General features: G+C 38.2%; 1 protein-coding gene across 4 annotated transcripts in view; it reads left to right on the top strand.

Annotated features, from left to right (window-relative positions):
* Window positions 1-3,020: 3,020 nt before the first annotated feature.
* SMCHD1 (structural maintenance of chromosomes flexible hinge domain containing 1) overlaps window positions 3,021-24,765 on the top strand; it is a 92,414-nt gene continuing 70,669 nt past the window's right edge. Inside the window, exons 1-13 of one of the 4 annotated variants that reach the window (XM_039351034.1) lie at window positions 3,021-3,749; window positions 9,011-9,086; window positions 11,698-11,859; window positions 12,508-12,590; window positions 12,675-12,805; window positions 17,242-17,356; window positions 17,766-17,885; window positions 19,448-19,611; window positions 19,986-20,079; window positions 20,949-21,150; window positions 22,455-22,593; window positions 22,679-22,862; window positions 24,017-24,211. In XM_039351034.1, the coding sequence (XP_039206968.1) occupies window positions 3,585-3,749; window positions 9,011-9,086; window positions 11,698-11,859; window positions 12,508-12,590; window positions 12,675-12,805; window positions 17,242-17,356; window positions 17,766-17,885; window positions 19,448-19,611; window positions 19,986-20,079; window positions 20,949-21,150; window positions 22,455-22,593; window positions 22,679-22,862; window positions 24,017-24,211 (1,830 nt within the window). In that variant the 5' untranslated portion in view covers window positions 3,021-3,584. The remainder of the gene's footprint in view (window positions 3,750-9,010; window positions 9,087-11,697; window positions 11,860-12,507; window positions 12,591-12,674; window positions 12,806-17,241; window positions 17,357-17,765; window positions 17,886-19,447; window positions 19,612-19,985; window positions 20,080-20,948; window positions 21,151-22,454; window positions 22,594-22,678; window positions 22,863-24,016; window positions 24,212-24,765) is intronic. The other 3 variants (XM_039351032.1, XM_039351030.1, XM_039351031.1) reach the window with 3 other exon arrangements.

Raw genomic sequence — 24,765 nt, 5'->3', positions numbered from 1 at the left:
CCTATTAAAAAATCTACTTGGGTTAGTTATATTTTCAAAAAAATCTCAGCAGAAAATATGTTTTCAATTAAAATACTTCCTTTGGATTCTTCAGCCAAAAGATTACAAAACCAAAAGATAAACAAACAAAAAATCTTTTAAATATTTTGTTCTATTAGTATTTGTTTTTAATATTTTTATTTTAACAAAAATGATTTCTGTAAGTGCTAACACCCTAAGTTTAGTACAACCACAAAATATTTGGCATACTATTTTGTGGTTATCTACCAAACATATAGAACAAAAGCAGCCATCTTTTCCTGATGTTTATGTTGGCACATAGAAATAGCTGCTAGGTGCCAAAAAATGCATCCAGAAGTTAGTAACTTTCCTATTTCCACATTATTTCATTAAGTTTAAACCAACAACAGAAGAGACAAGATGGTCCTTGCTGCTGCATTATAAAATATTTGAAAAATACAATCCAGTCATAACCCACAAAACTGTTCAGTCGCAGTGAGTAAAGCAGAAACACTCAAAACAAACTTTTTGGGAAGAAGCATTTTGTTTCATACCTGGAACATTTCAAAGAGCTGTTAAGAGATCAAACCCACCTCCTTTATGGGCAGTGGTTTATAGCTATTGGATAAAGTATAATTTCTCAATGAATCTATCAAAGAATGGTGATGGATAGCAACAAGGAACTGAAACTTGTGCCCTGATCAGAACTAGTAGTTTAAGAAATGTGTAGTCTGCTATGAACAAAAACTGAGTCAGCCTATTTACTAATGCAAAACAACTATAGAAATATTACACTTATATCTCCATGGATTTTCAGTATCTAGGAAGATAGTTCAAGATGCCGTTGGTTCAAATGGGCAGGAAAGGGAAATAATACTGCAAATGAATTATATGCTATATAAATGGTGTCAGTGGAAAGTTTAAGAACCATATTTAGATTTATGATGAATTACTAGGATTTCAAGATTCAACTCAAAAAGTTGTAAGCCACATTTACCCAAAGCATGAAGAGAGCTTCATTAGTTGAACTTGACAGGACTGGAGACTGAAAGCCTGATGGACTTCAGATAAATTTACACAATGCAGAAGGATATATGAATATAATTGTAATAAAGCCCATTGAATCAGGGGTTCCCAACCCCCGGTCCATGGACCGACACTGGTCTGCAGCATGCCACCAAGTGGGCTGCAAAAACAAGCAAAGTTCTATCCTCGGGATGCAGGCAGTATTCAAAACCACAACCCCTCTGATCCACCGGAAAACCTTTCTCCATGGCACTGGTCCCTGGTGCCCAGAAGGTTGGGGGCCTCTGCATGAAATCACTCAGTTAAAGATCGGAAAGGATATCGGCCCGAGGTTCATTTTCAGTCTACAATTTTGCTCTAAGTAAGGGAACTAAGTAAGGGAACTAAGCTAGTGATGAGACTTAGATTAATGTTAAACAGTTCAGTAAAGATGTTGATGCTCCATTTTCTGTAAAAGAAAAGGTGACAACATGTTGGGGATAATAAACATTATCTAAATTGGTGCTAGAATAGACATGTCAAACACAAGGCCCAGGGGCCGGATGCAGCTCGCAAAGTGGTTTCATGTGGCCCGCAAAGCCATCCTGAAAACAGTGAGGAAACGGCCCCCTCTGCCTTGGCCCTGGCCCAAGCCAACCAGGAGCCAATGTACAATTTTGTGGTGGCCATCTATGCTGAAACGTATTCAGTCTTAGCTCCATAAGGCCCCCCCTCCGCATGGCCTGAGAGGAACAGTGAGGCTCCTCCAGTGGATCATGCCTTGGCACTTGCCCTGGACCCACCTTCTTCCAGAGACCCTCAGATCTGTCCCACTTCTGCCCAGGCCCCCACAGGGACCCTTGACACAAACAATGTAGAGCTGGCCACACTCATCCAGTAGGCCACACCCACTCCATCCACACCCACCAGTAGGCTGCACCCACCCGGCCCCCTGAGGGCAATCATAATACTGATGCGGCCCTCAATGAAATTGAGTTTGACACCCTTGTGCTAGAATATACAGAACGGAGGTCCCCAATCTTTTGGGCACCAGGGACCAGTTCCCTGGAAAGAGGTTTCTTCACAGACTGGAGGGTGCATGGTTTTGTGCGCTGCCTGCATCTCGCAGATGGGGCTTTGCTTGTTTGTGTGGCCCGGTTGCTGGTGTGCCATGGCTCGCGTCTTCAATAAACTTTCTAAAATTATTAGAGTTATTTCTAAAGCAGTCACCATGTTGTTTATTCCCAGCTTGGACTAAATCAAGACGAAGACTTTTCCTTCAATAATTTGGCACCCCATATGGGACTTCAGCCTCCAATGGACTGAGACTGGAAAGCTCCATCTTGCTGGCAGGAGACCTCTTGTGTCTATGGATGGGTTTCCCAGGCCCTGCCCATGTGGAGCCAGGGTAGTAAAGGGAGTTTCAGGTTTGAGCTCAAGGGCTGCTTTGGAAAGAAAGTGAAGGTAAGTACCTCTAAATTTTAACTTTAAAGCCCAGGTGAGTGAGAAAAATGTGTGTATGTTTCTCTCTCTCTGTGTGTGTGTGTATGTGAGAGAGAGAGAGAGTGAGTGAGAATACCCTTTTTCCAATCACAGTTGGATTTTGCTCCCTCTGGCCTTCCCTAACCACAGTTAGGTCTGTTCAAGTGGCAGACCCTGGAAAGTGTGGGGATTTGTCCAGACTGCAGGACCTTTTGTTACAGAAAAGGGAGAGGCGGTGTGCAAGTGAAATGAGAATTGGATTTGGGCATCTTTCTATCTGGCTCTCCACTTCAATAAACTGCAACCTTCTTTCTAAAGCAGTCACCATGTTGTTTATTCCTGGCTTGGACTGAACCATGATGAATACTTTTCCTTCAACAAAATAATATTTCTTTCAGAAGAATACAAAATAGAAAAAACACCGATGCACTAAGAAAATTAAGAAACAATTCTTAAACTTTCAAAACGTAACAGAAGCCAGGAGAGGAGAAAAAACTTTTTTAAAAAAACCAACTTTCTCCAGCATATTAAATTTATAGATTAGGCACTGGTTTATTATGTTATCTTTTTAATTTTGTATTGTCTTAATATTCTTATGTTTTATTTTGCTTTCACCTCTTCTTTTTGAAAAAAAATCAACGTTATTCCCTCGACCCAAACTGAACGATTCAAGGCACCTGGAGAAGGATAGTTTTTGTTGTTGATCTCCTTGGCTCCAAGGAGAATTCTTCTCTCTCCTATGACGTGCATCACAGAGCGGCCGCTTGCATTTTCAATTATGTGTTCATTAGGGGAGTGGCGCTTTTCCCGCAAGTTTCACTCCGAAACAAAACAGGCGTTTTTCCTCTCCGACTGCTGTTTTCTGCCAAGAAATAGAAACTCCTGCGATCGCTTTCGTTTCCTCGTTTCCCCGCCGCTCTTCTTCCTTTTTTGCCTCGCCTGTTTAGTTTGGGCTGCCTTCCTTCGCTCCTCCTACGCTTCCCCCTGTTTTCCGATATTAAGAGGCCGCGCCTCTTTGTCCCCAGCGGCCCCCCGTCCTTTTCCTCTGCTGAAACGAAACAATCTGCTGCGTTCCGCCAGTAGCGCGGCCGGCGAGGATGGTGGACGAGGGTGCAACATGGCAGCGGCGGAAAGAAAACACCGACAACACAATCTTAAATGTCTTCGTGTACGACCGGCGTCGGGACCACTCGAATGACGCCGCAGAACTCCTTTCATGTCACAAGGAAAACTATGGGGGCTTCCGTAAGGCCGTCCGCCAGGTAACGTAAGGGAGAGAGGCGTATTAAAATGCGTCGTAGTTCTTGGAGTGGCGCCTCTGGTTTCGCCAGCAACGTCCTCCGCTTCGCGCTTCTTTTATTCTGCCGACTTGTCGGGTCACGCAGCGCACCTGGAAGCAAAATAGGAGCTTTTGGAAAGGGACAGGAACGGTCAAGCTAAAAAGCCAGCGGTAGCAGAAAGAAAATGCGAAGCTGCTATGTCTTTTTTTTTTCCTGTATCCCAGTAATGACTTAAGAAACAGTTTACTAAATAAATTTGAAACACTGTATGCTTCCTGCGTGCTATTAGGCTGCTTAGGTTGGGGGGGGGGGGAGAATCGTATTGATTGTATCATCATCGGTATTTTTTCCATCACGTGATAATAAAATTTGTTCTTGTTACGCTGTTAATAGTAAAAATAATAATTTAAAACAGCTGACATGCAAATGTCATTTAAAAACCCCGTTTTGTTACAGCCTAGCTCAGCTGTCATAGCATTAGGTCATACATGTATTTAAACGTTTAGGCCCGTGTGGTAAAACTGGTTCAGTAAATTCCTAAATGTAAGGAAGCAGATTCAGTCTCTACATTGTAAAAAACTAAAATGAAATCTTTCTGCAGATTGAGCCTATAGGTCTTGTATCTGTGCAGTTTACAGAATATGAATATGTCTTATGCAGGCGCTTGGATATCTAAGCACTTTTACTGCATCCTCTTTTAAGATTTTGAATAGCTCAGCTGGAATACTGTCACCTCCACTAGCTTTGTTGTTGCTCAGATTTTCTAAGGCCCATTTCACTTCACATTCTAGGATGTCTGGTTCGAGGTCGGTGACCATCTCATTGTGGTTATCTGGGATGTTAAGCTCATTCTTGTATAGTTCTTCTGTGTAGTTTTGCCATCTCTTCTTAATTTCTTCTGCCTCTGTTAGGTCTCTGCCATTTTGGTCCTTTATCATGCCCATCTTTGCATGAAACGTTCCCTTCATATCTCCAATTAGTTAAAGATTGTATGGTTAAATGGGCTCAAAATTTTGATGAGCCGATTTTATTAGACACATGGGAGATGATTTGGGTGAGGAATGTTAAATTTACTCAAGCTCAAAATTTACGAGAAAATTTTTACAAAATGTTTTATAGAAGGCACCTTGATCCACAAAAGATGTCTCCTATGTATCCAAATGTGCAGCCCAAATGTTGGAGATGTGGTTGTTTGGATGCAACGTATTATCATATTTGGTGGTCAGGTAGAAATATAAAGGCTTTTTGGATCAAGATTTGGTGGAATATTCAGAAGATTTTTAATAGAAGGATAAAATTTACACCACAATTGTTTCTGTTAGGTATTATTGATGATTGTGATGGTAAAGAGATTATTTTAATGTTGAATTTAATTACAGCAGCAAGGTTGCTGATTGGCAATACTGGAAGAAGGATCTCTTGCCTACTTTAGAAGAATGGTTTCTTAAAGTTTCTTATTTATCCGAAATGGCAAAAATTTTGGCATATCTGAAAGACCAATCGCAAGAGATATATATTTTGGTGTGGAAAAGATGGGTGAATTTTATACAGAATAAATATGATATTAGAAAGTATTATTTAGCTTTTGAATAACGTATATCTAAGGGTAAGCTTTTGAATAACTTATGCTTAAGGATGGTAATTTTTGTTTTTATGTATTGGAGTTAAAGTATTTAAAATTTTGCTTTTTGGATGTATGTATAATTGTTTGATGTTTATTTAAGTTGTATGTTTTTTGTCGTTTTTAACCCTGTATTCAGCTCTGGGAAGTAGGGGGGAGGAGGGTGGGGGTTGGGAGGGGGGAGTATTTTATTGTAAAATTTTATAAACTTTCAATTAAAAAAAATACAAAACATGACACATGGCATAGTTCAGTCAAAACAGTTCATTAAAATTTCCTATGATTTACCATTCTCTGTGTTGTTCTATTTACAAACACAGTGTTTCTCAACCTTGACAGTTTTATGGCATGTGGACTTCAACTCTCAGAACTTCACAGCCAGCAATCACCAACTCCATGGGAGGAGTCTTACTCCTTTGGTGGAAAATCAACTCTACTATTCTGGGAAAGAAACCAGGCTCATGCAATTCAGATTTTTAGCCAGAGATCTGAGACCATGATTTAACAAAAAATAAAACATTGAGATTGATAAAAACAGGGCCTTGACAAAATTCTAAATTTTTCAGCCCAAAGGGAGAGATTTGTTAAGTGAGTTTTGTCCCCATTTTATGACTTTTCTTTCCACAGTTGTTAAGCGAGTCAGACTGTTGTTAAGTGAATCCGGCTTCCCCTTTGACTTTGCTTGTCAGAAGGCCGCTAAAAGGGGTCACTTGCCCCCCAGGACGCTGCGACCGTCATAAATATGAGTCAGTGGACAAGCGCCTGAATTTTGATCACGTGACCCTGGGGATGCTGTGACGGTCGTAAATGTGAAAAAAATGGTCCTAAGTCACTTTTTTTCCCAATGATGTTGTAACTTTGAACGGTCACTAAATGAACCATTGTAAGTGGAGGACTTTCTACAATAGGATTTGAGGAAGCTTTTCCCCACAACCTGTGGCGGCAGGCAGGCCCAGGCGCTCCTGGGCAGCCATTGCAAGCGGCAGCGACAGTGCAAGCCGACCACCGGCTGGGCCACCAGCTGGCCCAGCCCAAGGGAGGTAAGGCACCCACCGGGCCCCACATGCGCCAGCAACCCGCCCTGCACCCGCCGCTGCCCCATTAGCCTTACCTTGGCCACCGCACATTCGGTGCGGCGGCAGGCAGGCCCATGCGCTCATGGGCGGCCATGGCATGTGGCAGCGAGGGCGCAGGCTAACCACCGGCTGGGCCACCAGCTGGCCCAGCCCAAGGGAGGTAAGCCACTCGCCGGGCCCCATGCCCACCAGCAACCCTCCCTGCACCCACCGACCTCCCACCCCTGGCCCTCTTTTACTTACATTTAGTTGCCCAGCAGGGAGGGGTGGAAACATCCAGAAAGCTCGCCTTAGCAACTAGCTGCAGACAACTTGCAGCACCGTTTGAAGAATGGGACTTTTGGTGGGCTCAGCAGGGCAGAGACAGCCTGGACAATTCCTATTGGCTTTTGAAAGCCAATAGATTCTATTAGCTTTTGAACGCCAATAGAATAGAGTCTCTTGAATAGAGTCTATTCTATTGGCTTTCAAAAGCCAATAAGAGGGAGTAGCACAGCTAAGGAAAAGGGGGAAAATGGCGGACTGTGTTGTTTGTCGACCCCCGTGAAATGGTCGTTCGACACCAAATGGGGTTGCGACCCACAGATTGAGAACCGCTGGTCTACGGTTTTAGGACAGGAAAGGGTATAAGAGATTGGGGCCAGGGCTGATTGATTTGCTGCTGGCCAATAGCCATCCTTGTTGGATCTACTATGTCATTGGACCTCATTGCAATGAGTTGCTAATGTAAGTGATGTTATGATGTTTGCTTATGTTTCAAATTATTGTTGAAATAAACCTCTGAATCTTAAAGCAGGGGTCCCCAACCTCCGGTCTGTGGACTAGCACCAGGCCACGACATGCCAGAAACTGGGCCACATAAACAAGCAAAGCCCTATCCGTGGGATGCAGGCAGTAAAAACCTCCACGGAACTGGTCCCTGGTGCTCAAAAGGTTGGGGACTTCTTTCTTAAAGTAAGAAGTATTGTTTTGTATTGCTGTCTCTTGTTTTTTTCATTCATTTTTTCCATAACACTAGCTTGTAAGCTGCCCAGAGTCACCTTATAGGGGAGATGGGTGACATAAAAGTTTAATAAATAAAATAAATTAATTTTGTAAGCAGCCTCGGACAGAAAGATGGACAGCATATACATTTAATAAATAAAATGTCCCATTATTTCTTGCAGAATTCTTCCAGCTCAGAAATATCTTTAGAGATATTTCAGAACAAAGAGATACAGATGGCACATTATACCAAGTCCCTTTATATGGGCCTTATGTAATATCTGCTACCGGTTTAGGAGAGGAAAAAATATTTGAGGGTGAAGGGTCGTTCTCTGAGTTGTGGATTGATTTTTGAAGGTAACATCTTCAGCAGAGTTTAGGGGATGTCAATGTTCTTCTGTTTATAAGGACTTCAGGTATGGGTGTGTCAAGTGAGGGTCTGTGATGGGTCTTGTGATGGGGAGATTACATCAGGTCAAGGACATTGGGAGGTGAACTGGTGAAAGCAGGGCTTGTGTGGGTTGGTTGAGGGTCAGTGCTGTCTCTGGTTAGCTGTGCAGTTGATTTGGATTCTGAGGGGTTCGTAACCTGGTTGTAGGTCAATGTGTCTGTTGATGGAATTGCTTGCGGAATGCCAGGCTTCGATGAACTCATGAGCGTGGCAGGTGGTAGCGTGGCTGATGATTTTTGTGTTGCTCCAATTGAACTGGTGTGTTTGCTGTTGGTGTGTGTAGACATTAAGGATTTGGGATCATGGCGTTTGACTCCCAGCCGGTGTTCATGGATCCTGGTTTTTAACTGATGAGATGTTTGTCCTACATGTTGCAATGGAGCACAGTTGATTTTGTAGATTACATAGTTACATAGTTTCTTTCATTCTTCTGTATTTCTCTAATTTGCCACAATAGTTATCCAATGTGGTTTCAATTATATTGATGTCCGGGAGATAGTAATAACTATGAGAGTAGCATCATTGGCATACAGTAGCAATGACTATTGATGTTTCTTCCTCCAATTTTAAAATCATGCTTATTTTGTAATCCAGCTTTTCTTAATATATATTCAGAGTATAGATTGAATAAATAAAGAGAAAGCATACAGTCTTGTCTCACTTTTTTGCCAATCTGGAATCAATATGTTTTGTCATTTTCTCTCCAGATTCTGACTTTTTGTCCTTTGTGTAGATTTCTACAGAATAATGAAGTGTTCTGGAATTCTTATTTTCCTGAGGATATTCCATAGCTTGACATAGTCAATTCAATCAAAAGCTTTTCTATAATCAAAGAAGCTTACATTGACATATATATATATATATATATATATATATATATATATATATATATATATATATATATATATATATATATATATATTAGTTATAAGTAACCAGAAGATCTGTCTCTGTAGAATCTGGGTATCAAGCCAAAGAAATCTGAAAAGCTATTGCAGGAAATATTTATTGGATCAGGATTCCAATAAGATATTCTTCAATGTTTTTAAATACTTGAACCCCAATCTCTCTATTAATCTATTAATCTTAGAGATTTACCTTGTACTTATAGGTATTTGATATTTCCTCCAAAGAAACTTTTGTTATCACAACAACTGCTAGAAAAGAAATAACAAGTGAAAACTTTGGTAAGTATACTGTATTTATATGACAAATCATTTTTATACCAAGTACTATGAAATAAATATTAAAGTTTTGCTACTATGCTTCATCAATGTTTGTCTTGGAACAACTAACATTTTTCTTAAAATATTGTTTTGTTTTTGAACTTAAAAAACACTAAGAATATGGAACATGATCAGGACTTCAAAACATTTCATAATCATGGTATGAGAATTGAAGATTAGATTTTAAAAAAAAATAATCTCAGTATGAGCATTGACAGGAATGGTTTGGGATGCAAATAAAGCTTTTATGAGAGGATATTTTATGCAATATCATGCTCAATTCAAAATGAGATTTTAAAAAATGACAAAGAAATTCCCAAAGAAATTAAATGTCTCTTTATCAAATTAAACTTTTACAATGATAGTTACTAATGTTAACAGTAAAAGAATGGAAGTAAAAATGAATTATGTAAAGCAAAAAAAAATTGAATTTGCAAATAAACCAGGGAAACTATTAGCATATCATTTAGAAAAGAAAAAGGTATTGTAATTTCAACTGGGAGATACTATATTAATGGATAATATGGCAATACGAAAAGCATTTTATCAGTATTGATTTTACAGCCTGAGACTTGGAAAGACACAAATATAGCATTAATAACTAAGAAAGATAAGCTTTTATTAGGCCAGGAATTATAGACCATATCATTAATAATGGCTATAAATTGTTTAAATTATTTTAGTAGATGGACTAAAAATAATTTTACAAGAATTTATTCAACAAGGCTCAAGGTCATTTTTTATTTTAAAGACAATGTTAGAATTATGTTGGATATTCTAGAATAGCATAGTGAAAATTGACAGTTAAAATCCAGATAAAAAGGTATTTTTCTCCTGGCTTTTTTAAAAAATGTAGAAGAGTACAAAAGTAATTTTGATGAAAGAATGCAATAATTATTAAAAGAAAACAAAAGACATTTCAGTCTTGGGAAAAAGAAAAGAAACCAAAAGTAATTCGGTCAAAAGTAATAAGAGAAGGCAAACTGATAGTTTGGTAAGCTTTCAGAATTGGTTTATATCCAAGAATAGAGTAGCATTCCTGAAATCCTTGCTCTGTTTTCTGACCTTGCCTATCTTGAAGAGGTGACAAAGGTTAAGTAAAACAGTTTACTATAAAGTCTTACACATTTTTTAAAAAAGAATTCCAAAACTGCTCAAGAAAAGAACAATTGCAGGTATCCCTGACTTACCAGCCACAACTGAAACTATCAACCCCTTCAATAACCTATGTGGTGTAAAGTGAGTCATGATACATTTGACTTTTAGCATCAGTTTCTCAGCTCCAGCTGCAATTATTAAATGAATCATCGCTGGTTGTTAAGCATGACATCCTGTGACTGAGACTTGAGATTTCCTGCCAGCTTTTCCCCATTGACAATGCTTGCTCTGAAAGTCACAAATGGAGATCATGTTAACCTGGGATGTTGCAACCTCCATAAATGTGTACTGGATGCCATTCACTAAAATTGCAATCATATGACTATGGGGTTGCTGTGACAGCCCAAACTTCAAAGACCAATTACATATTATATCTGTTTTTCCAGTGTTGTAACTCAAACAATCACTGAGTGAATGGTCAGGAATAAGGACTATCAGCATAATTAAAAATCTGCCTTGTTTTGAACCAGCAACCTCCTACATCAGACATGTCAAACTCGCGACGTCATGTGATGTTGCGCAACGTATCAGGCCGGTTTTGCCATTGCCGGCAATGGGGTGGGCGCAGCTTCAGGATGATGCGTCCGGTCCGTAGGCCGGCAGTTTGACACCCCTGTCCTACGTGCCAAGCAAATATCACAGCCACAGTGCTATGCAAACTCTATTATTAATGGGAGGTATAGAAAATACCAGAGTGGGTGGTAAACATTGGCTTAATTGAAGGGCTCGTCTTTCTGCAAAGTAGCAGGTGAATTGCAGAGATCAGCCTAGTAGCTGAAGGGCTCATCCCAAGAGCAGGAATACAGGAAGTCCTTGGCTTATGAGCACATTTGAGACCAGAATTTCCATCCTTAAACAAGGTGGTGCTTAAGTGAGTGCCCAATTTTACAACCTTTTTTGCTGTAATTGTTAAGGGATTCATTGCAATTGTTAAGTGAATCGTGGTTGTTAAGCAAATCTGGCCTCCCCCATTTGACTTTGCTTGTTGAACACCAACTGGGAAGATCATGAAAGACAATCACATGACTTGGACGCTGCGACTGTTGTAAATCCATGCCAGTTGCCAAGCAGTCGAATGTTGATCATGTGACTGAGGGGGGGGGTGCTGTGATGGTCAGAAGAGGAAGAGCCGCTTGCCAGTCACTTTTTTCAGTGCCACTGTAACTTTGAATGGTCACTGAATGGCTGTAAGTTGGCGAGTACTTGCATTTAAGGTGATACAACAGAAAACTATTTTGGAAATGGAGGAGAAAAATGTGATTGAGATCACTTTAAATGTGAGTGAGGCAGTAATATGTGGCAACAGGGCAAGTGGCAGGTTATAAAGCAGTATTGGAAACAAGCATTCACATTTTAAGAAATTAGTACAGAAAATAAAATTTTCCTTATTTAAAGTTCCATATATATCTTGTAGGTCGAATTGTTAAAGACAACATGACTCTCTACTTACTACAGAGAGTTGATCAGTTGCTCACTTCAGCAACAAAGGAGTGCGTTGAGTTTTTGCCACATTATGACACACTTGTGAAAAGTGGAATATATGAATACTATGCCAGCGAAGGCCAAAATCCTCTTCGTAAGTATTTAAATATTAACAGTATATCTGGAAGGTAATGCATTGTGTTTTGATTGTTTAATCAAGTGTTATATTTTAAATATTATCCTTTAAAATGGCAGAATGAATGGAAATTTTTCTTTTTCCGTGAAAGAGCAGATTTATTTTTATTCTCATTATAGTTAAGTCATCTTGCTAGATCACCCTTGTCAAATACGTTACTAAACTTGACACAATCTGCAATTTGCAGTTTTTAAAAAAATTATTTTATTTATTTCAGGTCTGTTTTACTTCTAGTTCATTCATCATCTATTTCCAATTAGGGAATTATGAGTTTGGGGTGGGGAAAATCTTCAGCATTTTTCACTAACTGTGGGATGAATTCCCATGATCTGTTGCACAATAAATAAGTCAAATTTGCTGTGATCGTATAATTTGGCAGAAGACTTTAAAAAATTGGCTTTTCTCATGGAGTGAAAGATACAGTAACATTTATTACCTCTTTTAATCTTTACAGTGGAAAGGAGACCCCAAGGAACATGATTTCAGTTATAAATGCATAGATTTCTAGTCTAATTAAAAATACTCTTTTGGAAGCAGAGTAAACATTTGTATTTTAATTTTTCTTTTCAGTAATGATAATTCATAGAAACGTTTTCTTTTATTTAGCATTTGCACTTGCAGAATTGATTGATAACTCCTTATCAGCTACTTCTCAAAATTCTGGAGTTCGGTACATCCAATTAAAACTGGTAAGATATCAAATAATTTTGAAATATTTTACGGACTTATTTTATTCTTATGTTTTCATATCTTGCTGCTTTTTTCTGTAACAGTTATTTGATGATACTCAAGGAAAACCAGCTGTTGCTGTGATTGATAATGGAAGAGGCATGACTTCTGAACAACTAAACAATTGGGCTGTATATCGACTGTCAAAGTTTAGACGACAAGACAATATAGAAAGGTTGGAACATTCTAATCTTAGTTTATGTTAAAATATTAAATATATGTGTTGAATCATACGCAACATATTACATACATTTTCACTTACAATAACAGTCTAGTAATTTGGGATAATGAACATTTCTTGTGGCAATTGTAAATATATCTATTGATGCAATCTCTAAATATTTTATTGAGACCTAATATAATCTCCCCTCTCTATCTTTTAGTTTTAGTAGATAATTTGTATTTTATAGCATTTTATTTTTATTATATACAGATTTTTTGTATTATTTTATTATTTTTAACATTGTAAGCTACCCAGAGTCACTGTGTGAGATGGATGGCAAACAAATGTAATAAATAAAATAAAAAATAAAGATTTATGAAACATACGCCCAACTAATTGTGGATTAGCTTAATTTTTAGTTCAAGAATGGTCTCAAAATGTCAGGTGCAAATGACCAGGTATACATGTGAAGATCAATTAAACTGATTTATTGCTAAACAGGTTATACACAGATATCTTCTTAATTAATGGTTAATACCTGCTAGGAGTTAGTTAAGAGTCCACAGAATTCAAAGGTGGGGGGAATGGACCTATTCTCCTTTTGGCTACATAGGGATTCTAGGCTGATTCCCCTTTTAACTCCAACCCTAGATTGTGTCATTCCTTCTCCTACACAATACAACAAAGTCTACGAACACTTGTTTGTGATCCAGCTTTTTCTGTTATTTCTAAACGTTCAGAAATCCAAATGAAAGTTCAAATACATTTTGATATTTCAGAGTTTATCTTATACTTTTGAATAAATCTGCACATTGATTTCTGTGCATCTTCTAACTTATAAATACAAAGATATTTTCATACTCATAGTTGTTTCAATCCTATGAAATACTGTGGGACAGAGCTGGGCAATTAGTGCATGCAGGGTACATGTGGTTCCCTGGCACTCTATTTATGATCCATAAGGCTTCACCAATGAGAAGGACCAAAATTGTTCGCCCAGACTTTTTGCAGGGAAAGGATTGCAGAGTTGGGGTGGGGGAGGCAAATGTGTGGTTTAAGTTTTATCCCTAATAAAAACAGATTTGGTTACTTTTTATCATGAGAGCTTAAGAGGCAAAATGAATATGTTAAAGCAGTGTTTCCCAAACTTGACAATTTTAAGGCATGTGGACTTCAACTCCCAGAATTCCACAGCCAGCAATGCTGGCTGTGGAATTCTGGGAGTTGAAGTCCACATGCCTTAAAATTGTCAAGTTTGGGAAACACTGTGTTAAAGCATCCATTTTGTCAATAAACTGTCCCCAAAACACAAAAGTTTAAAATTGCCACCTCACTCTGGTTATGTTGTGACATCATCAATCATGCCCCTTGTCAACTTTGGACAGAGCATATTAACAGAGTATATCTTTAGGCTAAAAAGATTTTTATTCTTCCATTTTTGGTTTCCATAAAGTATTGTGATGTTCCCGAACACTTCTATAAATATATAGTAAATGTATTTTTAAGAATATTAAAAACAAAACGGTGATTCCTGGGTAGACTCATGTTAAATAATAAAATATATGAACACCAGGAAGTTATAAAACTATAAAAAGTTTTAATAGAATAAAACCAGAATAAAATCAAGCTTTCGCTGGCTTCTGCCACCATCATCAGGGTAGCGTCCAGTCGATGGGAGAAGCTATTTATAAATGTGACGCTCTTTGCGCCCGGCTTCTTGACCTCGTCATAGGTCCCAGCCAATCCACCTGCGTTTTGATCGTAGTTTCTGTATTGCAAGCTGTAATTTCCTCACTCTCCTTCCTTGTGCCGATACCACAGCTCTTCCTCCCTTCCTCGTATGACTGTAAGTCGGGGGGGGCTCTTTAATTCTACGTAGTTAAATGTGCACTGTCTGTGTTTATGTTGTTTATTCCCTTCATCCTCCCTCTTAGTATTCCCTATTTTCATTCTCCTCCCCCTATCTCTCTGTCTACGATCCTCTTTAACAACTATATTCTCATTGTTCGTCCCCGTAGCCCAGGATTCCATTGTGTTCGTATCATCCTGTTTCCCGATCTTTCGTATCACTTTGTTAACTCCCCTTTCTATTTTCTCTTCAACGGGGGTAATTTTAACATCCTCCCCGGAGTTCGTGGCACCCACAGGTTGATTGTTAACCCCTTCTCCCGAGGGGGCTGTCCCCTCACTGTTGTTTATACATTCATCCATTACTTGGGGGTGTGCAACCCTCCTTAAAGGGAGAGAGGCGGTGTCCTTGCGATCATGATTTGCATCTCCTTGTACATTCCTACGAGGGGTTGTTCCTCTCAAATGTCTGTGGGAGCGTGTGGAGGCTCTAAGATTATAACAAACAGACTCCCCATCTTCCCGTAGTTCTCCTGCATTCCCAAGGTGAGAGCAGCTCAATAGGGAAATGTCGTGGGCGGAGTTAGTTGCAGAGTCGCCAGTGGAATTACACGTGACATTCCGATCATTCAAATCATGGTTGTTTAATAGTCCAGAATCCATACAAGATCGCTTCTTTGCCAAACTCCTCGCTGTTCCTGGGGAGACCCTCGATTCATCGGCAGTTGGCTCTTGGTTGGCAATACGCTCCTGCGCCCATGGGAGATGGGCATATGTTTCCACAGGTGGAGAGTTACTCAGCTGCTGCTTATTCCCTATCCGGGCATTTCCAAGGCTCGTCTCCTCCGTCAACCGTCTTTGCTGAAGGCACGTTATAATATTACATTGTTTTCCTCTGGAGGGACAGTCACGCATTGCCCATGCTCTTAATGTTACATGTGCTGGGCATAGGTCCACATGTCGGTTGATGGATTCTTCGTTGGAGAGCCAAGCTTCTTTAAGAAGCCGGCCCCCCTTCGTGTTGTCACTGACCATCACCTGCACGTTATTAAAATCGAACCTATGCCCAGATTCCAGCATATGCGCTCCGATTTGGGAATATTGGTCACCTCTCCTTACCGCCAACTTATGCTCGTGAATTCTAGTTTTGACACGTTTGGAGGTCTCCCCCACATAATTGGCAGGGCAACTTTCACAGTTGATCCTGTAAATGACACTGGATTTCTCTATGGTGGGGAGTGGGTCTTTCAATCTTATCGCCTTAGATCGCAACATCTGGTTGGGGTTATGTGCCACCCTCACGTTATAGGATGCCAATAACCTAGCCGTGGCCTCTGAGATGTTGCTAATGTAAGGGAGAGTAATGCGAAGTCTCTGTGATGTATATTCTTCTGTTTGAGACCTACCGGGGAGGGGGGGTCTAGATGGTAGTCCATGGCGCCTGATGAACTTCATGGGGTAACCATTGTGCCTGCACACCTTAAAAAGGTGCTTCTTTTCTTCCATCCTAGCCTTAGCAGTGTTGCAGTGGAAGCCTACTCTCTTGAAGAGTGTTCTAATGCAGCTGGCCTTGTGGGCCACTAGATGGTTGCTATCATAGTGCAGAATTCTATCTGTGTGCGTGGATTTGCGGTAGACCCTGGTCCTCAGGGTTCCGTTAGGTTGGCGATGGACCAGGACATCAAGAAATGCCAACTCTCCCTGGTGCTCTTCTTCTTCCGCAAACTGCAAATCCACGCACACAGAGTTAAGCATGCCCACAAAGCCAGCTTTTTGGCTCCTCTTAATGATGACAAATGTATCGTCCACGTAGCAAGCCCAGAATTTAGGACATCACTGGGTCATCGCTACGTGCTCCAATTGCTGCAACACTGCCTCTGCTGTGATGCTGGAGATCGGTGACCCCATGGGAGTGCCCTTCACCTGTTCAAAGGTAGTGCCCTGGAATGTGAAGTATGTTTTTAGACATATTTCTAATAGATTTATAAGGCCTTGAGGCTGAAGGTGGTCCTGCTGATGACCTGAACCCTTTTTGTCAAGAAGGTCTTTTATCGTCTTGATGGCCAGATCTTGTGGGATAGAGGTGAAGAGGGAGACGATGTCAAAAGACACCATCACCTCATCATCCTCTATCCTCAGAGACCTGATCTTGTCAAGGAATTCCTCAGTAGATTTAACGGTAGTAGAACTACCTTCAATCAAATGACTGATGCGATTGCTCAGCCATTTGGCAAGGCCTGAGGTCGGAGTGTCCCTAAATGCCACAATAGGCCGAAGGGGGACACCCTCCTTGTGGACCTTAGGAAGGCCATAGAATCTGGCCACTGCGGTGTCACTAGGGTGCAGCTTTTTAAGGGTGGCATCATCAAGCCTCTTACTACATTTGAGGTTGTTAAGTAATTTATTAGTATGGTTTTTAAGGGCCGTATTTTAAAATGTATTTTAAAATGTAAATAAAAAGTATATTTCACAAAATTTATATATCTCTTTTTATCACTCCAAAGCATTGTCATTATTATTGTGTTTAATTTCATTTAATAACATCTGTACACTTAACAGTGTTTTTTTCTTCTATTCATTTTTTTTTTTTTTTGTATCAGTGATCATTCAGGATATGTACAACCTCAAATAGTACCTCGCAGCTTAAACAGTGATATATCGTATTTTGGAGTTGGTGGTAAACAAGCTGTGTTTTTTGTTGGACAGACTGTTAGAGTAAGTAACGCCTAATATTGCTTAGTTAACCTAGATTAGTAATTGACTTAGCAGGCTCCTGCTTCTTCAATGGAACTGATTGTGAATACATGGGGAATGGGCCAGTTTGTAGTAGAAGACAAAGTTTACTAGGCTGTAGTTGTTGAGGGATGGTAAAGAAGATTTCAGTGACAACTATTGAAATCACATATCTGCTGTATTTGTGTGAGACCTGTGTTGCTGGTATCAGGTAATAAGTCTTTCTCTTGCTATGTTTTTATATTTCATAGAATGGTCCATTGAGGTGTTATATTTGAGAAAGTACATAATCTTCAGTGCAATTTTGGTGATGTAAATTTCCTGTATCTTGATTGTTGCTGCTAGAATTGCTTCCAATGTAACTTTGTATTTTTTTAAAAAAAATTATTAGATGATAAGCAAACCTGCAAATTCTCAAGATGTTCATGAATTTATCCTTTCAAAAGAAGATTTTGAAAAGAAAGAAAGAAACAAAGAATCTGTATATAGTGGATATATAAGAAATAGAAAGGTAAGACTATAGTAGTATTTTAATCATTGGATTATATCCACCTTTGAAACAGTCCTTTCACATTTAAAAGCTTCTAGGATTTAGGAAACCAATGTATTTTTGGAAAACTCAACAGTGGCCACGGGATTGGAAAAGGTCAGTTTACATTCCAATTCCAAAGAAAGGCAATGCCAAAGAATGTTCAAACTATCGCACCATTGCACTCATTTCACATGCTAGTAAAGTTATGCTTAAAATCCTACAAGCTAGACTCCAGCAGTATGTGGATCGAGAACTACCAGAAGTACAGGCAGGATTTCGAAGAGGCAGAGGAACTAGAGATCAAATTGCCAACATACGCTGGATCATGGAGAAAGCTAGGGAGTTCCAGAAAAACATCTACTTCTGCTTCATTGACTATGCAAAAGCCTTTGATTGTGTGGATCACAACAAATTGTGGCAAGTTCTTAAAGAGATGGGAGTACCAGACCATCTCATTTGTCTCCTGAGAAACCTATATGCGGGTCAAGAAGCAACAGTGAGAACCGAACACGGAACCACTGATTGGTTCAAAATTGGAAAAGGAGTACGGCAAGGCTGTATACTGTCACCCTGCCTATTTAACTTATATGCAGAGCACATCATGAGAAAGGCAGGGCTAGATGAATCAAAAGTTGGAATTAAGATTGCCGGGAGAAATATCAACAACCTAAGATATGCAGATGATACCACTCTAATGGCAGAAAGTGAAGAGGAACTAAAGAGCCTCTTGATGCGGGTGAAGAAGGAGAGTGCAAAGGTAGGCTTGAAACTCAACATTAAGAAAACCAAAATCATGGCATCCGGCCCTCTCAATTCCTGGCAAATACATGGGGAAGAAATGGAGGTAGTGACAGATTTTATTTTTCTGGGTTCTAAATCACCTCAGATGGGGACTGCAGCCAAGAAATTAAAAGATGCTTGCTCCTGGGGAGGAAAGCTATGGCAAATCTAGACAGCATACTAAAAAGCAGAGACATCACCCTGCTAACAAAAGTGCGTATAGTCCAGGCCACGGTTTTCCCAGTTGCAATGTATGGCTGTGAAAGTTGGACCATAAGAAAGGCTGAGCGCCAAAGAATTGAGGCCTTTGAACTATGGTGCTGGAGAAGACTCCTGCGAATCCCTTGGACTGCAAGGCGTTCAAACCGGTCAGTCCTAGAAGAGATCAACCCCGACTGCTCTTTAGAAGGCCAGATCCTGAAGTTGAAACTCAAATACTTTGGCCATCTAATGAGAAGGAAGGACTCACTGGAGAAGGGTCTAATTCTGGGAAAGATTGAGGGCAATAGAAGAAGGGGACGACAGAGAATGAGATGGCTGGATGGAATCACTGAAGCAGTAGGTGTGAACTTAAATGGACTCCAGAAGATGGTAGAGGACAGGAAGACCTGGAGGAACGTTGTCCATGGGGTTGCGATGGGTCAGACACGACTTCGCAATTAACAACAACAACAACTTTATTTTCCTGATTTTGAAATGAATGAAAGTTAATCAGTATCATTCCTTGTCTAATGTATTTTTTTAAAAAAAAATTCCAATAGCTATCTGATTCTTCCCACATTTTTGATGATGAACAATTTCTGTGCAAGCTTATTATGGAAGAGAAAGACAAAGAAAGTTTTACTGCCGTTGTTATTACTGAAATGAAGCCTGAAAATATACAATACCTGAAAAATGATTTTGAAAGTTGGACAAGACAGTTAACGTAAGTACTTTATGTCTCTTACCTTTCAAGTATGTTGATTGATGATTCTTACATTTTATCATACTTAGAACTCCCCCCCCCCTGTACTTCTAAACCTAGAAACTGCATCATACAGTATGTAGTATTCTAGAATATTAGATAATAGAAGGAAGGTTTTTGTTTTATTCTGTCTTTGTTGTTTTGTTTTTAGTTGAAATGTTTGGAGTGGAATATTTTTATTAGCAGCCAGGAACCTTGGATTTATATATTATCTTTCTGGCTTCTAGATACAAGTTGTATTTTGTTTTATATCTTTAAAGTATTCAGTGGCCTTTTAAAAAATCCTGCAGTGCTTATTTATTTTACAGTTTGGTTAATGAATTTTATTATTACAGACACATATATCATTACTATATCCATGGACCAAACGGAAACTGCACTAATTTGCCAAGGAAGGAAGAAAAAGTTTTCAATAACATGGTCATTGAGGTAGGATCTCTCAATATTGGAAGTAAATCAATGAATATACTCATTTTACTTGTTCTATATAACCTTAAGCAGTATTAGTGACGAACGGATCATTTTCATGCTCTTCCACCATAGACTAGCCACCAATATATCCCTCCAAAATCCCTCCATTGATTTAGGATATAATCAATGTTTAGAATATATTTTCTTTTTATTTTAACCAGGTCTGAGAATTTGTGTTAAGGATGCCATATAAATCAGTTTATTGGTCATGATAGAAAAGAAAGTTAGAAGACATTGTACATAAAGTTCTCAATTTATGACCATTCACTTAATGACCATTCAAAGTTGGGGCACTGAAAAAAGTGACATAACAACCACTCCTCACACTTGACAACCATTGTAGTGTCTTTCTGGTCACCTGATCAAAATTCAGGCACTTGGCAACCAGCATGTATTTAAAACAATTGCAGTATCTTGAGGTCATGTAATCACCATTTATGATGTTTTCAGGGAGCTTCCAACAAGCAGAGTAAATGGAAAAGCCAGATTGTCTTAACAACTGGCAAAAAAGATCATAAAATTGGGTGCTGTTCTCTTAATGATCATATCACTTAATAACAGATGTTCTAGTCCTAATTGTGGTTGTAAGTTGAGCACTACCTGTAGTACTTGCATGTTTAAAAAAAGTGCCTTTTTGGGATCCAGTCCATTAATAACATGTCATAAATATATGATTATCTAACAGTTCTTTGAAATATTGGTTATCAAATTCAAATTTTAAAAAATAATTTGTGGTATTTAATTTAATCTTTCTTGCTTTTTATTATTAGTGATATCTTTGTCAAGAAATTCATAGACAGAGAAACTAACACTTGTTATCTGTTTAGATTTCACTGTTTGAAAAGGGGAAGACACCTCAGGTTGTGAATCTGAGAGAAATTGAGGATGATATGCAGACTTTATATATAAATACAGCAGCAGATAGTTTTGAGTTCAAGGCTCGTGTTGAAAGAGATGGTATAGTGGAAGGAATTATACGTTACCATCCTTTCTTATATGAGAAAGAAACATATCCTGAAGATCCTTCAAGTGAGTAATTGCTAGGGAGAAATGCTGTTTCTCATTCATATACTAATAATTATGATAAATTTGATCATGTTCCCATGATTTTAAATATTACACAATCTAGCTTTAGGGGACATTGTAAAATGCCTGTATTGAAGGACAACTATGTTTCAAGAATATATTGGAGCTATATTAAATATACATTGTGCCATCTTTACTTCTATAAACCAGTAACCTCCAGTCTATTGTATACCTGCCACTATCTTAGCTATTTCTTTGTTATTTTAATGTATTCATTGTCTTACTATTTTAAACAATTAAAGTTAGTTTTAATTATTTTATCAGATTGTAAGCCGTACAGAGTCACATGACAGCGAGATGGGTGGCAAATGAATTTAATAAATAAATACAGTTGGGGGAGTAGGATTGTTTTCTGTGAAGGTTTTTGTGTGATGATTATAATTATTTATGTAACTTTCCATGAATCATTGATTACTAAGCTACATTTCAAACCAATTTTATAGAATGAAGTGTGATTCAGCTGCTAGCTCACCCATCCTCAATTTAGTTAGGTATGGATTTCTTTTGTCCTTTAAATAAAATGAATGCACATTCAGTCTAAAAAAATCAGACAAGAAAGGAGCAGGGGATGGGAAAAATCTCCAAATCAATAAAAAATTTGATGATGGTAACAAACTTCTTAGAGAGATCCCTTGCTCAGAGGGATTGCAATTTTAAAGAAAAAAAAAAAAGATTCCAGTGATAGTAAAGGTGTGATGGCATGTGAGAATGAGGAGGCAGACTTGCAGCCAAGATAATGGTCAAGCAGTTCAGTCCACAGGTGGACGGAAAGCATTTCAGAAGGACTCCTCATTTTCCAGAGTCTAAAAAAAAAAAAAGGAGAGAAATAATTTCAGTTTGGCAAGATTCTGTTAATGTAACCTTACAATAAAGACACATTAATTTATCTGCTTGGGCTTCTTGTCTAGACCTTGCAAGGCTGACAGTTTTTAGCAGCCAGCACAACTATTTGATGGATGTATGATACTTGCTTAATACACATTGGACTCTAAAGAAAGAGTATCCAACTTTATCAAGCCAAAACCTTGCCTAAAATACACAATTTAATTATAGGAACCAAATATAGTTATGTAATACTCTCCTTATATATAAACTTATCCTTTGATTGTATTAGAAATTAATGTCACTAGCAATTTTTGAAGAGAAATGTTAAGTGGGCATCCAATTTGCACTTGTTTTCCATAATTTGGAAAACTTCTATTTTGCATTTCTACATACAATGATATGAAAATAACTTTTAAATTTAGGATTCAAAGATGCTGATGATGAAGAAGGAGAAGGTGAAGAAGAGGAATATTATACAAGAGAAAAAGGAGCCAGAGGGAAAAAAGCTATTTTTGAATGTTTTTGGAATGGAAGATTAATCCCATATACAACTGTAGCAGAGTAAGTTTGTATTAGTTCTGAAATTTATACATATAGATACATATTTTTCTTGCTGTGTTTCTAAATGTTGTCTTTTTCTCCCAAGTTTTGAATGGTGTGCTTTGCCTAAAAAGAGAGGGCTCGTTCCAGTTGAATGCTACAACAGAATATCTGGTGTATTATTTACAAATGACAAGTTTGAAGTCAGCACAAACAAACTGACTTTCACGGATTTGGAAATAAGGTTAAAAGATAAAAGTACAATTTTTACAAGAGTTGTCAATGGACAGGTAATATTTAACCTATTTGTTTGCTAATACTGTATACACTCCTTTAGAAAATAATTAGATCTAATACATTTTATCACTGTTTGTGCTTTTATATAGTAAGAAAATACAAGCTATTGCAGTTTCAGGACAGCCTGAGATTTGAAGGGACCTTGATAAAGCACCTTTTGTTGGTCCCTAACATTCTTATAACTACAGTAAAAATGATACATCAACTTACCCTTATTCTTGCCACAATACTCAAAGATGTTTGGCTGAGGGCATTATGAAATTTAAAAAGTTGTCTTTATCTAACTTCCTGCCTTTGCTCAGAATATCACATCAGAAAAAAGTATTAAGGGGATAAATTACTATTGGATCACATTATCGCGTGTTTAAACCTACAGCTCAAGAATATTGAGTGATGAATGCTCTTCCATTAATGTTTTATAAATATATATAAAAGAGTAGAGTGTAAAAAAAGAGGGTTGCAATGATTTCTGAGACTTGGAATACTAGTACAGGTAATCCTTGGCTTACAACCACAATTAAATCCAAAATTCCTGTTGCTATGCGAGATAGTTGTTAAGTGAATTTTGCCCCTTTTTTTGACCTTTCTTGCCACACTTGTTAAATGAATCACTGCAGTTGTTAAGTTAGTAACATGGCTGTAAAGTGAATCAGACTTCCCCATTGACTTTGCTTGTCAGAAGATCGCAAAAGATGATCACATGTTCCTCGGACACTGCAACCATCATAAATATGAGTCAGTTGTCAAGCATCTGAATTTTGATCATGTGATCATGGGGATATTGCAACAGTGAAGTGTGGAAAACAGTCCTAAGTGACTTTTTTCCATGGCATTGTAACTTTGAATGGTCACTAAACAAACTACTGTAAGTTGAGGACCACCTGTATGGATACGAGGGAATATAAATCAAAATTCCTAATCCGACACAATGGACATGTCACTGCCTCTTTAGTTTTATTGTCCTGACCACCTTTTTAAAACAGGATTACAATGATAAGTATGGCTTTTAAGATAATACATTGGGAAATTATCCATCAGTTATTTTAGGCTACAACAAATAACGCAAGAAGAATAAGCTTTGTTCAACAATAATCATTCAATAACTGAAAAAACTGTACATGTAATACATATACATAACTTTCCACAGGAACAGAGAATGCAAATTGATAGAGAATTTACAAATTGGCTCAAGAATTGCCATGAAAAACATGATAAACAAATCAAATTTACTGAGTTTAAAGAAATAGTTACACGTGCTGATCAGAGCTCTAAAAGAAAGAGTCCTTGGGCTAAATATTCGGCAATTGAATGGGATGGAAATATATATAAAGCTGGACATTTGGTAAGTTAATTACTTTTGAAAAGATTGCTTAATGTATGTATATTTGATGGGCTGTGAATTCTATATAACCTAATATAAATAAAACTATATTTTCTTTGTTGGTTAAAAAAGTTAGATCATTTCTTAAATTGATAAAGTTTGCTACATGGATGGAAATAATATCTTAGATATTAACTTCCTTTTTTTCAGCTAGTGAACACATTAAGATTTTTGAGAGCATATAATAATAATAATAAAGTTGGAAGGGACCTTGGAGGTCATCTAGTCCAACCCCCTGCTCAGGCAGGAAACCCTATACCATTTCAGCCAAATGGCTGTCCAATTTCTTCTTTAAAACTTCCAGTGTTGGCGCATTCACCACTTCTGGAGGCAGGTTGTTCCACTGGTTAATTGTTCTTTTTTTTCTTAATTTTTTTTATTTTTCACCATACACCAAAACAAACTTAAAATACATAAACATAAATCTTTTCTTTTAACAGAACAATACTATACATTTTAAGCATTCTTTACATCTTATTTACATTTTATGTACATCAATAATTGTGTCTTTTTCT

This window comes from Crotalus tigris, unplaced genomic scaffold, assembly GCF_016545835.1.
Source record: "Crotalus tigris isolate CLP2741 ecotype Arizona unplaced genomic scaffold, ASM1654583v1 scf7180000018368.3068619, whole genome shotgun sequence".
Classification (NCBI taxonomy): Eukaryota; Metazoa; Chordata; class Lepidosauria; order Squamata; family Viperidae; genus Crotalus; species Crotalus tigris.
This window is presented reverse-complemented; position numbering and strand designations above follow the sequence as displayed.